Genomic DNA, 16,208 nt, shown 5'->3' with positions numbered 1-16,208 from the left:
AATCTAAATCCCTCCCTCCTACACCATCCCTGCAGCCACGTGTTCATCTGGTCTATTCTCCTGTTCCTATCCTAGCACGTGGCACTGGTAGTAATCCTGAGATCACTACCTTTGAGATCCTGCTTTTTAATTTATCTCCTAACTCCTTAAATTCACCTTGCAGGACCTCATTCCGTTTTTTACCTATGTCGTTGGTACCGATCTGGACCACAACTACTGGCTGTTCACCACCCCCCCCCTCCAGAATGCCCTGCAGCCGCTCTGTGACATCCTTGACCCTAGCACCAGGGAAGCAACATACCATCCTGGAGTCACGTTTGCGGCCGCAGAAACGCCTATCTGTTCCCCTTACAATGAATCCCCTATCACTATAGCCCTGCCACTCTTATTCCTCCCCTCCTGTGCAGCAGAGCCACCCATGGTGCCACGAACTGGGCTCTTGCTGCTTTCCCCTGATAAGCCATCTCCCCCAATGGTATCCAAAGCGGTATATCTGTTTGAGGCAATGAGGCCATCACCCCCTGTGCTCGCTGACCTAAATTGACTCCCGCTCCTGCAATGCCTTGAATTTAAAATTCTCATCCTTGTGTTCAAATCCATCCATGGCCTCGCCCCTCCCTATCTCTGTAACCTCCAGCCCCACAACTCCTCCAATTCTGGCCTCTTGCACATCCCCGATTTTCATCGCTCCACCATTGGCGGCCGTGCCTTCAACTGCCTGGGCCCTAAGCTCTGGAATTCCCTCCCTGAACTTCTCCGCCTCTCTACCTCTCTCCTCCTTTAAGACACTCCTTAAAACCTACCTCTTTGACCAAGCTTTTGGTCACCTGTCCTAATATCTCCTTATGTGTCTCAGTGTCAAATTTTGTTTGATAATCGCTCCTGTGAAGCGCCTTGGGACGTTTTACTACGTTAAAGGCACTATATAAATGCAAGTAGTTGTTGTTACATGTGGAAGTGACGTTAATGTAAGGCGAGTGACAGAGATGCAGTCACGGTGATAGCAGGATGCGTCTCGGCATCTGAAGCTACCTACAAAGGGAACGCACGATGACGGATCACGGGCACAGAGGAAGGGATAATCTGTAGTCAGCTCCCCTTAACCCAGTGTTGTCCAATTGAAATCGCTGACTAGCCACAGGTGTTGCTACGGTGACGCTGTTTTAGTCGCATGCACTAATTTTAGTAGAGTCGCCTTACACACAATATAGATAAATGTACCTCTCACGTGTATATTTACTCAACAAATATCTACCATCATTCAGTGACCAAGGAAGTAAAGCACTCACAATAATCAAACAACCCTCACACTCTGCTTTTCGTTTTACCATTTTACCAACAAATGCACAAAAAGGTTAAAATTCACATGCACACATCGTGTAAATACGAGGATTGAGATCACATGCCCGACGACAGTGTCTATTACTCATTTTTTGTTTACTGATCAGAAATGCAATTATCCACATCTGGATTCCCAGTGAGTCACATTTGGCACCAAATAGTCAGAGAGACGGGAGCAGCAGAGAACTGGGAGCTGCCCACGTTGGGGTCTGCTTAGCCTCCCAATGGGGTTTGCTGCTCGGGGAGCTAACGGAAGGGAAGAAAATGTGCTTTTAAAGATAAACCCGCGGTTCACTCAGTGACTCTGTTGCTGGCACTGCCTAGTGTGGAACTGAGCTGTACAGACTTGGGAAACCCCGCAGTTTGGGTTCCAGTCTGTGCTGAGTTAGTTCACAGTTGTAAGTGCTGCTACTGGCCTCAGTGGCCCCAGGGTTGTGGACGGGAGAATCGGACAAGAGTTCCTGCTTCCGATCACTATCCTGTGACCGAGCTGCACGTGTACAGTTGTTGGGCAAGCACAAGTGCCGGGTCAGCTGCGATTCCCTCCATGGGCGAATAGCCACTGTGGCTCGTGCCTGAAAAATAGGCATTAGGGCAAGCCAGGTGGTGAAGGATAGAATACGAGAGCCTGATCTTCAGTTGCTTCCAAGCCTTTATTCATAGAGATCCACATCACCCACACCACACCCCAGATCAGCTCCCATATAAATGGATACCAGAGTCCCCAATTAACACGCACCACCTGAATACAATTAACACTAATTGATATAAATCATATGGATACAATTAGCGTACTGGAGGGTGGGATGTGGGAGTCGTACCCCATCAAAGAGTCAACACCTCCAGGAAGTGGGGGGAGAGAACTCCAATTCACTGAAAAGTTTGATTCCGTCTGTTTTTCCTTTCCCAATGTAGAAATTCATCAGGCTCGACATGTCGGAATTCCAGGAAAAACATGAAGTAAGTACGGTAATACAGGCCGGCAGTTAAACCACGAGCGTTCGTGGTTTTGTGCTATTAACGGTCCTTCAAGCAGGTAGCTCAGATCAAGAGGAAAAACACCAAGAAAGGGGATTACTAAAATCTTCACCCAATCTTTTGTTGTAAGTGTATTAAAGATAAAACTCCATCATTGATCTGTGCTGCATGCAGCCACTTTGTGAATAGTTAGTGCATGATTCTGTCAGTATAGTTGTTGGGAAAGAGCGGGGACAGCTACGATGCCCTACATAATCAAATAGCCAACAAGGCTCACACATGAAAAATGGTCACTAGGGCAATGTACTGGAGGGTGTCTAGTGCTTGTGAGGCGTAACTGGGAGTGTTTGATGAGACAGTGTAGAGGAAGCTTTACTCTGTATCTAACCCGTGCTGTACTTGCCCCAGGAGTGTTTGATGGGACAGCATAGAGGGGGCTCTACCCTGTATCTAACCCGTGCTGTACCTGCCCCAGGAGTGTTTGATGGGACAGTGTAGAGGGAGCTTTACTCTGTATCTAACCCGTGCTGTACCTGCCCTGGGAGTGTTTGATGGGACAGAGTAGAGGGAGCTTTACTCTGTATCTAACCCGTGTGTGGTTAACACTGATAGGAAAAAGTGGAAATTGTTCCATTTCCACACTGAGGTCCCTTATCTCGATGAGCACAAACAATTAACCAAAAATTGGAAATTCAAATATTTTTAAGCATCTAAACCATCACTGGACTGGAATAATATTTCTCAATTGAAACTTGTATTTTTTGAAGGTTGCGAAGTTTATTGGTTCACCCCCTGGTTATGTCGGCCATGAAGAAGGTGGTCAGCTGACCAAGAGGCTGAAGCAGTGTCCAAACGCGGTGGTTCTGTTTGACGAGGTGGACAAGGCCCATCCCGATGTCCTCACCATCATGCTTCAGCTCTTCGACGAGGTGCGTCTCATCTCACTGTTGGGTCAAAGGATGAACTATCATTTATACAGCGCCTTTCACAACCCAAGGACATCCCCAAGTGTTCCACAACCAATGAAGCACTTTTGAAGTGTAGTCACTGTTGTAATGTAGGGAAACGCGGCGGTCAATTTACGCATAGCAAGAGCCCACCAACAGCAGTGTGATAATGACTGGATAATCTGTTTTTTAGTGATGCTGGTTGAGGGATAAATATTGGCCCCAGGACACCGGGGAGAACTCCCCTGCTCTTGTTCCAATAGTGGCCGTGGGATCTTGTGCGTCCAGCTGAGGGGGCAGACGTGACCTCGGTTTAGCGTCTCATCCGAAAGACGGCACCTCCAACAGTGTAGTACTCCCTCAGCACTGCACTGGGAGGGTCGGCCTAGATTATGTGCTCGAGTCTCTGGAGTGGGGCTCGAACCCACGACCTTCTGACTCAGATGTGCTACCCACCAAGCCACGGGCTGACCTTAAGATTGAATCTGGGACCCAATGGCCCATGTAGGTCAGTCCTCCATCACAATTTGCATTTACTCATTGAACCAACTGGGCGCTTTGACGAATTATTAATAAATCCCACAGTGAAGTGCCACTAATGGGTGTGCTGTTTGGTTGCTAGGGAGCAAGTGGCTTCAGAGGGGTCAAGTTTTTGGCCTATGTTGTGGGTGTCTGTAAAATTTGGTGCCATTAGTTCTTGTGTCATTTGGGCTCTATTTGAGCACATAATCTAGGCTGACACCCTAGTGCTGCACTGTCACAGGTGCCGTCTTTGGGATAAGGCATTAAACCGAGGCCCTGTCTGCCTGTTCAGATAGACGTTAAAGACCCCACAGAACTATTGCAAGAAGAGCGGGGAGTTCTCCCAATATCCCGGGCCAGCATGCTCGGGAGGAACAGGTGGTTTTGGACCTATGATTCCCAAAGCTCTCCGCCACTGGGGATTTTCCTCGCCTCATGTCTGGGTCAGTTGTGGACTAATCCGGATTGCTATGATTGGTCAACAACTCCATTATCGTTGATCCGTGCGAGTACCAGGACGGTAGACAGCGAACTAGGTGGACCTCGGTCTTTTTTGTTGTCCATCAATTCCTATGTTCCCATGTGACACTCCTTCCTCAACCAACATCACCAAAAATAGATCATCTATTCACCTCATTCCTGTCTTTGGGATCTTGCTGTGCGCAAAATGGCTGCCATTTGGCCTGCTTCGCAAGAGTCACTGCCCATCACGGTAATTCACTGCAGGTTTGGGATGTATTTTCAGAGATGTGACGTAAGTCTCTGTTTCCTCTTTGATGTTTCAGGGCAGACTGACAGACGGCAAGGGAAAGACTATCGAGTGCAAGGATGCCATCTTCATCATGACCTCCAACGTAGCCAGCGACGAAATAGCCGAGTACGGCTTGCAGCTGAGACAGGAAGCCCAGGAACTGAGCAAGAAACGTCTAGCCCAAAATCTAGGTAATCCACATGAAGTATGTTGATGGTGCTGGGGGAGTAAGGAGCCCGTATCTCACTCTGTTCACTTTATTTTCCATCACCCTGATTTTCCCCTCGGCGGGTTATTCGATCGCACAGAGGCGTCCGAGCCAAGCCAGATCTTCTCCCAGCCCAGTCACTACACTTGTATTTTGCAGCAGGGATCGCTGGCTGATGCTGGTTTTTCCAATCACTAGTTGAGAGGTGCTGAGGCTAAATTCACTGTCCCAGATGCCATCTCCCAATAGAGATCAGATAACTCATCATAGACGGCATTGAATTTGAGACTGTCCTGAACTGTATGGCTCAGTATCACACTGGGTGGTGACTCCGCTCCCTGAGGCATTGGTCAGTGCCACACTGGACGGTGACTACAGTAACTGAGCATTGGTCAGTATCACATTGGGCGTTGCCCATAGTAACTGAGGCATTGGTCAGTATCACATTGGGCAGTGCCTACAGTAATTGAGGCATTGGTCAGTACCACACTGGATAGTGACTACAGTAACTGAGGCATTGGTCAGTATCACACTGGGCAATGCCTATAGTAACTGAGGCATTGGTCAATTTCACACTGGGCAGTGCCTACAGTAACTGAGGCATTGGTCAGTACCACACTGGGAGGTGCCTACAGTAACTGAGGCATTGGTCAGTACCATACTGGGCGGTGCCTACAGTAACTGAGGCATTGGTCAATTTCATACTGGGAGGTGACTACAGTAACTGAGGCATTGGTCAGTATCACTCCAGGCAGTGCCTACAGTAACTGAGGCATTGGTCAGTTCCAGAGAGGAAATGTTGGTGCCAAAAATCAGTGGGCATGTTGGTGGGGGGGGGGGGGGGAGAACTCACGGCTTTAATCTTTATCACTTCAGTGTAAGTGTTTGCACACGGAGCATTCATTGTCCAAATCGCCGTGATTCTTGGCGTATTTTATACTCAAAGATTGATTGAAGTTCCTGGATCTTGTTTTGAGCTGATCTTCTCCCTGGTTGCTGCAGATGATGTACTTCTGACCGACAATGTGACCATCTCCAAGCGATTCAAAGATGAAGTGATCAGACCCATTCTGAAGGTAACGCAACTACTCACTTTAATCACCAGCCACAGCTACTGAACCGTATATAGAGGGATCAAGGAGAAGAAAAGGCTATATGGCCCATCAAAACTCATCTCTCTGGTACCTTAACTCCCCCTGTAGCTCATCTCTCTAACACCCCAACTCTCCTATCAAGTCCATCCCTCTAGTACCCCAACTCTCCCATCGAGGGCCATCCCTGTAATACCCCAACTCTCCCATCGAGGGCCATCCCTGTAATACCCCAACTCTCCCATCGAGGGCCATCCCTCTAGTACCCCAACTCTCCCATCGAGGGCCATCCCTGTAATACCCCAACTCTCCCATCGAGGGCCATCCCTGTAATACCCCAACTCTCCCATCGAGGCCAATCCCTGTAATACCCCAACTCTCCCATCGAGGCCCATCCCTCTAGTACCCAACTCTCCCATCGAGGGCCATCCCTCTAGTACCCCAACTCTCCCATCGAGGGCCATCCCTCTAGTACCCCAACTCTCCCATCGAGGGCCATCCCTCTAGTACCCCAACTCTCCCATCGAGGGCCATCCCTCTAGTACCCCAACTCTCCCATCGAGGGCCATCCCTGTAATACCCCAACTCTCCCATCGAGGGCCATCCCTCTAGTACCCCAACTCTCCCATCGAGGGCCATCCCTGTAATACTCCAACTCTCCCATCGAGGGCCATCCCTGTAATACCCCAACTCTCCCATCGAGGGCCATCCCTCCAGTACCCCAACTCTCCCATCGAGGCCAATCCCTGTAATACCCCAACTCTCCCATCGAGGGCCATCCCTCTAGTACCCCAACTCTCCCATCGAGGGCCATCCCTCTAGTACCCCAACTCTCCCATCGAGGGCCATCCCTCTAGTACCCCAACTCTTCCATCGAGGCCCATCCCTGTAATACCCCAACTCTCCCATCAAGGCCCAACCTTCTAATACCCCAACTCTTCCATTGAGATCCATCCCTCTATTACCCCAACTCCCATCGAGGCCCATTCCTCTAGTACCCTTACTCTCCCATTGTTGCTCACCCTCCTGACTGTAGTGCACTGTCCTGTGGCCGCCTCGATCTCTCCAGTGCCTTTGACATTGTGTAAGGAATCTTACAACACCAGGTTATGGTCCAACAGTTTTATTTGAAAATCACAAGCTTTCGGAGATTAGCTCCTTCGTCAGGTGAGTGAGTGAATGAGAGGTTCTCAAAACACGTACCTTTGATTCCCAGCCTAATATAAGATGTCGTTGGTGTTCAGACAGGTTAGCCACGGAAAACAGTACGTCCCAGTATACTGAATACACAAGGGTCAAATTACACAGACAAGGAGAGAAAGAGACCCGAAAGGCAGAGAGAGAGAGAGAGAGAGAGAGAGAGAATGTCCAGTTGTATTAAAAACAGATAACTATTTTTTTTCTTCCCGCTGGTGGGGTTACGTGTAGCGTGACATGAACCCAAGATGCCAGCTCACTTTGACATTGTGGATCGTTCTATCCTGTCCACACTCTTCCAGCCTATTTGTCCTATTGTTCAATCACCGCCAAGTATCATTGGTGCGATGTTATCGAAACTTTAAATGAATGAAGGTTTATGCAAAATAACCCACTGACGTAGCATCAAATGTGCTTCCATTCCAGGCCCATTTCCGGCGGGACGAGTTTCTGGGCAGAATCAATGAGATTGTTTACTTCCTTCCCTTCTCTCATTCCGAACTGATTCAGCTGGTCAACAAGGAGTTAATCTTTTGGGCCAAGAAGGTAAAGAAGGGATTCTGGACTGATGGTTTTAAACGTCTCTGTAATTTTAATTGTGCCGTGCCCTGGAATCACAGAATCAATCATATAGCACAGAAGGAGGCCGTTCGGCCCATCATGCCTGTGCTGGCCCTTTGAGAGAGCTATCCAATTAGTCCCACTCCCCCCGCCTTTTCCTCAGAGCCCTGCATACTTTTCCTTTCCAAGTTGTTCCGACTCCCTTTTGAAAGGCAAAGTTGCAGTCTCTTTGTGTGTCAGTGTCAGGCTGGCGGTAGCACAGGGCACAAAGTGAGAACAATACGTGAACGAGAGAAAGCAAACTCAACAAAGTAAATGTTATAACTCACCCCAACATCAGTGGCCATTCTTTCACCCATTAGCCTCTTCCTCCCGCCCTCTGTAATTCTCTCCTAATGCTTCGCTTTGCCTTGCCAACTGCCTCCATGCCCTCCAGAGCCTTCGGAAACTCTTGTCTTCAGCTGTGCCTTAACCCTCTCAGCCTTCACTAAGTTCGTTTCCTCCTCCTACCCTGTCAAGCACATGGAGATGTTTTCTTTATAGAATCTTTGTAAATAGGAGCATGGATTACAAAAGCAAGGAAGTCATGCTTAACCTTTACAAATCACTGGTTAGGTCACAGCTGGAGAATTGTGTCCAATTCTGGGCACCACACTTTAGGAAGGATGTCAAGGCCTTAGAGAGGGTGCAGTGGAGATTGACTAGAATGGTATCGGGGATGAGGGACTTCAGTTATGTGGAGAGACTGGAGAAGCTGGGATTGTTCTCCTTAGAGCAGAGAAGGTTAAGGGGAGATTTGATAGAGGTGTTCAAAATAATGAGGGGATTTGATAGAGTAAATAGGGAGAAACCGTTCCCTGTGGCAAATGGGTCGGTAACCAGAGGTCATAGATTAGTAATAATTGGCAAAAGAACCAGAGAGGAAATTAGAAGAATTTTTTTCACAGACAGAGGGTTGTTAAGATCTGGAACACACTACCTGAAAGGGTGGTGGAAGCAGATTCCATAGGAACTTTCAAAAGACAATTGGACACGTACTGATTTGCAGGGTTATGGGGAAAAAGCTGGGGAGTGGGACTAAATTGGGCAACTCTTTTAAAGAGCCAGCACGGGCATGACGGGCCGAAAGTCCCCTTCTGTGCTGTAAGATTCTTTGATTTAGTTAGACACTCACCTTTTACCTCTGGGACCTGGGTTCCAATCCAGCCTAGACATGGACGAAGGTCTTCTGTGTTCGCTGGCTGCAGTGCCTCCTAGATCCTCCAAAAATCATACAGCACAGAAGGAGGCCATTCGGCCCATCGTGCCTGTGCCGGCTCTTTGAAAGAGCTGTCCAATTAGTCCCACTCTCCTGCTCTTTCCCCATAACTCTGCAAATTTCTCCCCTTCAAGGATTTATCCAATTCCCTTTTGAAAGTTACTATTGAATCTGCTTCCACCGCCCTTTCAGGCAACGCATTCCAGATCATAACAACTCGCAGTGTAAAAAAAATTCCTCTCATCTCCCCTCTGGTTCTTTTGCCAATTACCTTAAATCTGTGTCCTCTGGTTACCAACCCTCCTGCCAGTGAAAACAGTTTCTCCTTATTTACTCTATCAAAACCCCTTCATGATTTTGAACACCTCTATTAAATCTCCCCTTAACCTTCTCTGCTCTAAGGAGAACAACCCCAGCTTCTCCAGTCTCTCCACATAACTGAAGTCCCTCATCCCCGGTACCATTCTGGTAAATCTCCTCCGCACCCTCTCCAAGGCCTTTCTGCGATACTTTCTGATCAAAAAAAAAATCCGAAAGTATGTTTTAATACTTTTTTTTGATACTTTTAAGAAAAGATACTTTCTGCGAGGAGTCCCATTGAAATGTCTGTTTATTATTTCCTTGTCTGTCGATGGTTGTCCTCGCAAGGTCCAATGTTTAGAGATGCAGGGACACGTCCAACTTACCCAAGGCCAGAGAAGTTGGGGGCCAGTCGGCAGAGCCAGGGCGTGACGACCCCCCCAAATACGTTGGGTTAGGATTCAGCCCGCTAAAACCGTGCAGCCTACCAGAGCTGCTTGTGGGGAAACGTGAGGTCATCCACTTTGGACCTAAGAAAGGCAGCTCAGAGTATTTTCTAAATGGCGAGAAGCTAGAAACTGTGGAGGAGCAGAAAGATTATGGGGTCCAAGTACGGAAATCATTAAAAGCCAGTGGACAGGTACAAAAAATAATTTAAAAGGCTAATGGAACGTTGGCCTTTATCTCAGGGGGCTGGAATACAAATGATGCTTCATTTGTACAGAGCCTTGGTCAGACCCCATCTGGAGATACAGCGCTCCGTTCTGGGCACCACACCTCAGGAAGGATATATTGGCTTTTGGGGGGGCGGGGGGAGGGGGTGCAGCACAGATTCCCCAGAACGATACCGGGGCTAAATGGGTTAAATTACTACGGCAGGTTGCATAGACTAGGCTTGTATTCCCTCGCCTGTGGAAGATTAAGGGGTGATCTAATTGAGGTCTAATTGGGTACGGTAGCATAGTGGTTATGTTACCGGACTAATAATCCAGAGTCATGAGTTCAAATCCCACCATGGCAGCTGGGGAATTTAAATTCAATTAATTAAATAAAAACATTTTAAAAACTAGTATCAGTAATGGTGGCCATGAAATTGCCAGATTGTGGTAAAAACCCATCTGGTTCACTAATGTCCTTTAGGGAAGGAAACCTGCCGTCCTTACCCGGTCCGGCCTATATGTGACTCCAGACCCACACCAATGTGGTTGATTCTTAATCACCCTCTGAAATGGCCTCTCACCACCACCTTCTCAAGGGGCAATTAGGGATGGGCAATAAATGCTGGCCTTGCCAGCGACGCCCACATCCCGTGAACGAATAATAAAAAAAAGTATTTAAGATGATTAAAGGATTTGATAGGGTGGATAGAGAGGTGGGAGAATCCAGAACAACCTTAAAATTAGAACTAGGCCATTCCGGAGAGAAATTAGGAATCACTTCTTCACACAAAGGGGAGTGGAAATCTGGAACTCTCTCCCCCCAAAAGGCTGCAGATGCTGGGGGTCAGTTGAAATTTTCAAGACTGAAATCGATAGATTTTTGTTGGGTGAGGGTATCAGAGATATGGAGCAAAAGGGGGTAAATGGAGTTGAGGTACAGATCAGCCATGATCTAATAGAATGGTGGAACGGGCTCGAGGGGCAGAATGGCCTCCTCCTGTTCCTATGTTCCTAGAGGTTTCGGACGTTTCCCTCCAGGGGAGTTTTCCCTGCAGTTACTCCCCCCCCCCACCACAGGAGAGTCAAGTGGAGACTGTGCAAACTCTCAGTCCATCAGAAGGAGAGGGCCTTTCCCAGCTTTCTCCCCTTCTGTCCTCAAGGAGCCGACTCAAGTTGGGGGACAGTCCCCCTGGTCCCTCATCAGAATGGCCATTGAGCCTAGACCAATGTTGTCCAATGTTAGACTCTAGCCACATGTGGCTAATTGGGAATCCAGATGTGGATAATTGCATTTCTGGTTAGTAAATAAAAAATGAGTAATAGACACAGTCGTTGGGCACGTGATCTCAATACTCGTATTCACACCGCGTGTGCATGTGAACTTTAACCTTTTTGGGCGTTTATTGGTAAAATGGTGATATAAAAAGCAGAGTGTGTGAGTGTTGTTTGACTCCTTTACTTCCTTAATATTGAATGGTGGTAGATGTTTGTTAAGTAAATATACATGTATGAACTACATTTACCTGTAAGGCCTTTTCTACTAAAATTATTGCATGTGGCTAAATCTGTGTGGCCATGACAACACCTGTGGCTAGTCAGTGATTCCTATTGGATAACACAGGTCTAGACGGTGAAGGTGACCAGGCTGTTCAACGATGGTGGGGGGAGGGGCCACTGCAAAGCAGTTAGTCCTGAACCTGGACCTGAACCTGGTCCTGGACCTGCTCCTGCTCCTGCTCCGGGTCCTAGTACTACTCCTAGTCCTGGACCTGGACCTTCTCCAGCTCTTGCACTTGTTCTTGCTCTTGCTCCTGGTCCTAATACTACTCCTGGTCCTGGATTTGGATCTGGACCTGCTCCTGCTCCTGCTCCTGCTCCTGGTCCTGGTCCTAGTATTACTCCTGGTCCTGGACCTGGCCCTGGTCCTGCTTCTTCCTCAACGTCAACACACCTGCTTAGGAACATAGGAATTGCTGAACGTAGAAAGACCAAGGTTGATTTAGTTCGCCTTCTGCCATCCCGGTAGTCGCCTGATACAACGATAATGGAGTTGTTGACTAATCATAGCAATCAATCTCTACCAATGAGTCTACAACAGACCCAGACATGAGGCAAGGAAAACCCCCAGTGGTGAAGGGCTTTGGGAACCATAGGTCCAAAGTCACTTGTTCCTCCCCAGCCTCGTACACTTACCACATGCCATGTCTCTAAAATTACTCCTATACTGTATCCCCAAAATGTTATTTTCTGAAAGAAATCTATCTAATTTGCATTTGGATGAATCAATACTGACTGCTCCCACCGACTCCCCAGGGAGCCTGTTCCGTAGATTGACCACTCGGTCACTGAAATAATGTTTCCCCAGAAATTGCTGAGCGGCAACAGTTGTGGCTACAGCGACACCGTTTTAGCCACATGCACCTGCACAGGGATCATCAGGGTGGTGACCAGGAGCAGGAGCCCTGTCTGATCTTCCCCTCCCAAGATCAAGGATCACAGAGACTGACTGTAGCTCCCCAGCTGCTGCCCCGCCCGAGATCCATCAACCTAGAGATGCCTGGGGTTCAAACAACTACAACAACGCACGTTTATACAGCGCCTTTAACGGAGTCAAACATCCCGAGGCGCTTCACAGGAGCGGTCATCAAACAAAAACAGACACCGAGCCACATTAGCAGACATTAGGACAGGTGACCAAAAGCTTGGTCAAAGAGGTAGGTTTTAATGGGCATTTTAAAGGAGGAGAGGTTTAGAGAGGGGAATTCCAGAACTTAGAGCCGAGGCAGCTGAAGGCACGGCCGCCAGTGGTGAGGCGATGGAAACCGGGGATGCGCAGAAGGCCAGAATTGGAGGAGCGCAGAGGTCTCGGAAGGTTGTAGGGCTGGAGAGGAGGTTACAGAGATAGGGAGGGGGCGAGGCCATGGAGGGATTTGAAGACGAGGATGAGAATTTTAATTTTGAGCCCAGGACCTTCTGGTGAGCATGGATCATTGCTGTGCTAGCAGTGCCTTTACTCACAGGAGCATCATCAGAGGAGCTTGTTCCATTTTGTTTTTTTTAAGGAGGAATGGAGGGGAAGTTTGGCTCCGCTGTAAATCCAGTAAACGTATGACACTGCGATGTCTTTCATTTCCCTCTAGGCCAAGCAACGACACGATATCACCCTGCAGTGGGATCGGGAGGTGATGGATGTACTGGCGGACGGATACAATTTGCACTACGGGGCAAGATCCATCAAACACGAGGTGAGGCTGGGGGCCAGTGTGAGATTATGGGGCAGTGTCGGCAATAAATCACAGCTTCTGTAAATAAAGCAGATTAAATATGAATATATCGTACATCACAGTGAGTAATACGGCATGCGTTCCATCAGCTACTCTCAACCCAGCCAGAGAGTGAAACGGCAAGGAAATAAACATGCCAGGCGGTACGCGAGCCTTAGTGTCAATTCCTCTATTGTACAGTAACTGGGTTAAAGGAGTTGGGGAGCCTTAACATCAAATCCTGTACACCCGGATAAAGGAATCACAGACCTCGGGGGAGTGGGTGTCTCTGAGTCTCCGCCTCTGAATCTGCCGTAGAGCAGGGGGTAAAGAGGGAACCGGTCAGAGCCCTGGGGTCCCACGTGCTCATTGTAAAATCTGCATGTATCAGAGGCATCACAGAAAGAGGCGGGCGCTGAGAATTTCCTCGGGGGGGGGGGGGGGGGGGGGGGGGGGGGGGGGGGGGGGAGGTTCCCCCGATCAGCCGTCGTACGTTTACCCCGAGGTTTCCTCCAATCTTCCGCCGAAGCTACAACGGCCGACCTGGAGAATTCCGTGAGGAGATTCACGGCGGGGATCTATTACAGATGGGGGGAGGGGGGAGTGGGGGGGGTGGGGGTTGTGGTGGTCCCTTGTTCTTTCAACTCAGAGGCGATCAAGGGAAATTGCAGAATAATGAAGGGTTCAAATGCCACGGGTCACAAGTTAAAAATGAGGAGGTTCAGAGTAAGAAGAGAGGTCAAAAGTATCTTTCTTTACCCAAATGGTGATAAAGTTGTGGAATTAATTACCAAAGAAGGACATTGACGTCGACAATATAAATGGATTCAGATTTGTTTCTGGAGAGAGAAGAGGTTGAGGGCTTTATGTAGCATCTTTGTCGTAGTAAAACATCCCAAGAATCAAAAAAATGGACGCAGAGTCAAAGAAGGAGATAATGGGACAGGTGACCGAAAGCTTGGTCAAAGAGTTGGAGCATCTTAAATGAGGAGAGGTTTAGGGAGGGAATTCCAGAGCTTAGGGCCTACAAGGCTGAAGGCACGGCCCACCAATGGTGGGGTAAAGGGAGAGAGGGATACACAAGAGTCGAGAATAAGAGGAATAGAGAGTTCGGGAAGGAGGGCTGTTGGGCTGGAGGAAGTCACAGCGATAGAACGGAGCAAAGCCGCGTAGGGATTTAAATAGAAGATGAGAATTTTAAATATGAGGCAATGCCGGACCGGGAGCCAATGTGGGTCAGCGAGCACAGGGGGTGATGGGGAGAACGGGACTCGGTGCGAGTTAGGATACGGGCAGCAGGGTTTTGGGCGAGCTGAAGTTTACGGAGGGTGGAAGATGGGAGGACGGCCAGGAGAGCATTGGAATAGTCGAGTCTGAAGGTAACAAAGGCACGGATGAGGGTTTTAGCAGCAGATGGGCTGAAGTAGGGGCTTAGACGGTCGATGTAACGGAGATGGAAGTAGGTGGCCTTGGTGATGGAGAAGATAAGGATAGAAGCTCTGCTCAGGGTCGAATGAGACGCCGAGATTATGAACAGTCTGGTTCAGTTTGAGACGGTAGCCAGGGTGGGGAATGGAATCGGTGGCGGGGTCCAAAGACAATGGCTAAGTGGGTAAGAGAGGTTGATGCATCAAAAAAACGGACAGACTTTGTTTACCAAAAAATGGCCTTTTTCTGTTGCTCCAGATCTTTTGCCCAATTTTGTTCACTCCTCTCTTGAAGGTTTTTGGGGACTTATTTTGATTTGGTTCCAAGAGCCATCCAATAACTGCCCCAGCTCCCTCCTGAAGGCAGAGAGAGAGTTGGCACCCACCTCACCAGCCGGCAACAAATTCCAGAGACTCACTGCTCTCTGGGGAAAGAGGAACCGCCCAACGCCCAATCTATTCCTACTCTTGCGTAGTTTCAACTCTCATGTTCCCTGTAGCGCCTTAAACCGCCCAGTCGTAGGGAGAACATTCCAGAAGCGTCCTTAATTATGACCGTAACCAATGGATTTTTATTTATCCCCCTCCCCGCCGTGTTGTTTTCCAGGTGGAGCGCCGTGTCGTGAATCAGCTGGCAGCCGCCTACGAACAGGAGCTGCTGCCTCACGGGTGCACGCTCCGCATCGCCGTGGAAGTGTCGGAGCAGGACGCGGAACGTGGGGAGCCCGACTCCAAGGGCGCGAAGATCAGGCTCGAAATCGTCGAGAAGGGCAGGCAGCAAGTCCCGCAGGCTGGACATCAGGGCCCCGATCAAAGCGGACCAGCTGGCTCACTGGTTATAGAGCGTTTCGGACCACGGCCGGAACCTCGTCGAACGGCGCAGGACGCTGCCGCCGACCGAATGGAAATGGAAAAACTCACGTCCCGTTTGCTCCTTAACCCGGTCGTTTCCGTTTTCTCCGCTAGTCGCTGAGTCTGAGGTCTGCTTGGGGTGAATGGGATCCGAGGCTTCTTGGCTGCTCCCCCCCCCGATATCCCGACCCCCCCACCCCGCAACAGTCCGCACTTTCCAGTGGAACAAGCTCAAGGGACTGAATGGCCTCCTCCTGTTCTATGTAACAGGCTGGAGGGGCCGAATGGCCTCCTTTTCCTATGTTCCAGGAGCCATCAGAGATCGTTCTGGAACTGGTTCCCTCCTGGCTGATATTTTTAATTTATTTTTTTCCCTCTCTTTGCGTGCGGCCCAGTGACATTGAGTCCCATTGTAAGTCAGCACGGACGCAGGAGAGAGAGTCTGAAAGCTGCCAGTCTGTACGGCTTGAATTACTCACTGGATTTACAACCCGAGCTACCGAGGGAGAGGTAACGAAATCACATTATCCAATTGCGGCTGGTAAACATGTACCTGATCTTTTTGTTTGCCTGAATTACAGTTTGAACTGCACACTCTCAGCAGGTGGTGGACTTCTGTTATTTTACCCATTCATCAGACACCAGCAACAACCAAACGAGATGCTCCACTTCCTATGGAGTTCAGTATCGTCGCTGGGTTTATTGGGTATAATCCAGGGAGCCGTCCAAACTATACTCCCTCCCCATTTCCCCTCTCCACCTGGCAACCACGCCCCTCGAAGCCCCGCTCCTGTATCCAGCTCTCCTCAACCTCTCCGCCTCTCTCTCTCTCCTCCTTTAAGACGCTCTTTAA

General features: G+C 49.0%; 1 protein-coding gene across 1 annotated transcript in view; it reads left to right on the top strand.

Annotated features, from left to right (window-relative positions):
• The window catches only part of clpb (ClpB family mitochondrial disaggregase), a 94,712-nt gene extending 79,272 nt beyond the window's left edge, over window positions 1-15,440 (top strand). Inside the window, 8 exon segments of the mRNA XM_067985600.1 lie at window positions 2,257-2,301; window positions 3,087-3,248; window positions 4,574-4,730; window positions 5,750-5,823; window positions 7,462-7,581; window positions 12,954-13,058; window positions 15,111-15,275; window positions 15,277-15,440. Of these exon segments, the coding sequence (XP_067841701.1) occupies window positions 2,257-2,301; window positions 3,087-3,248; window positions 4,574-4,730; window positions 5,750-5,823; window positions 7,462-7,581; window positions 12,954-13,058; window positions 15,111-15,275; window positions 15,277-15,345 (897 nt within the window). The 3' untranslated portion in view covers window positions 15,346-15,440.
• Window positions 15,441-16,208: the final 768 nt, after the last annotated feature.

This window comes from Heptranchias perlo, chromosome 6, assembly GCF_035084215.1.
Source record: "Heptranchias perlo isolate sHepPer1 chromosome 6, sHepPer1.hap1, whole genome shotgun sequence".
In the NCBI taxonomy this organism is placed as follows: domain Eukaryota; kingdom Metazoa; phylum Chordata; class Chondrichthyes; order Hexanchiformes; family Hexanchidae; genus Heptranchias; species Heptranchias perlo.
The sequence above is the reverse complement of the archived record's forward strand: the minus strand, read 5'-3'. Positions and strand labels throughout refer to the sequence as shown.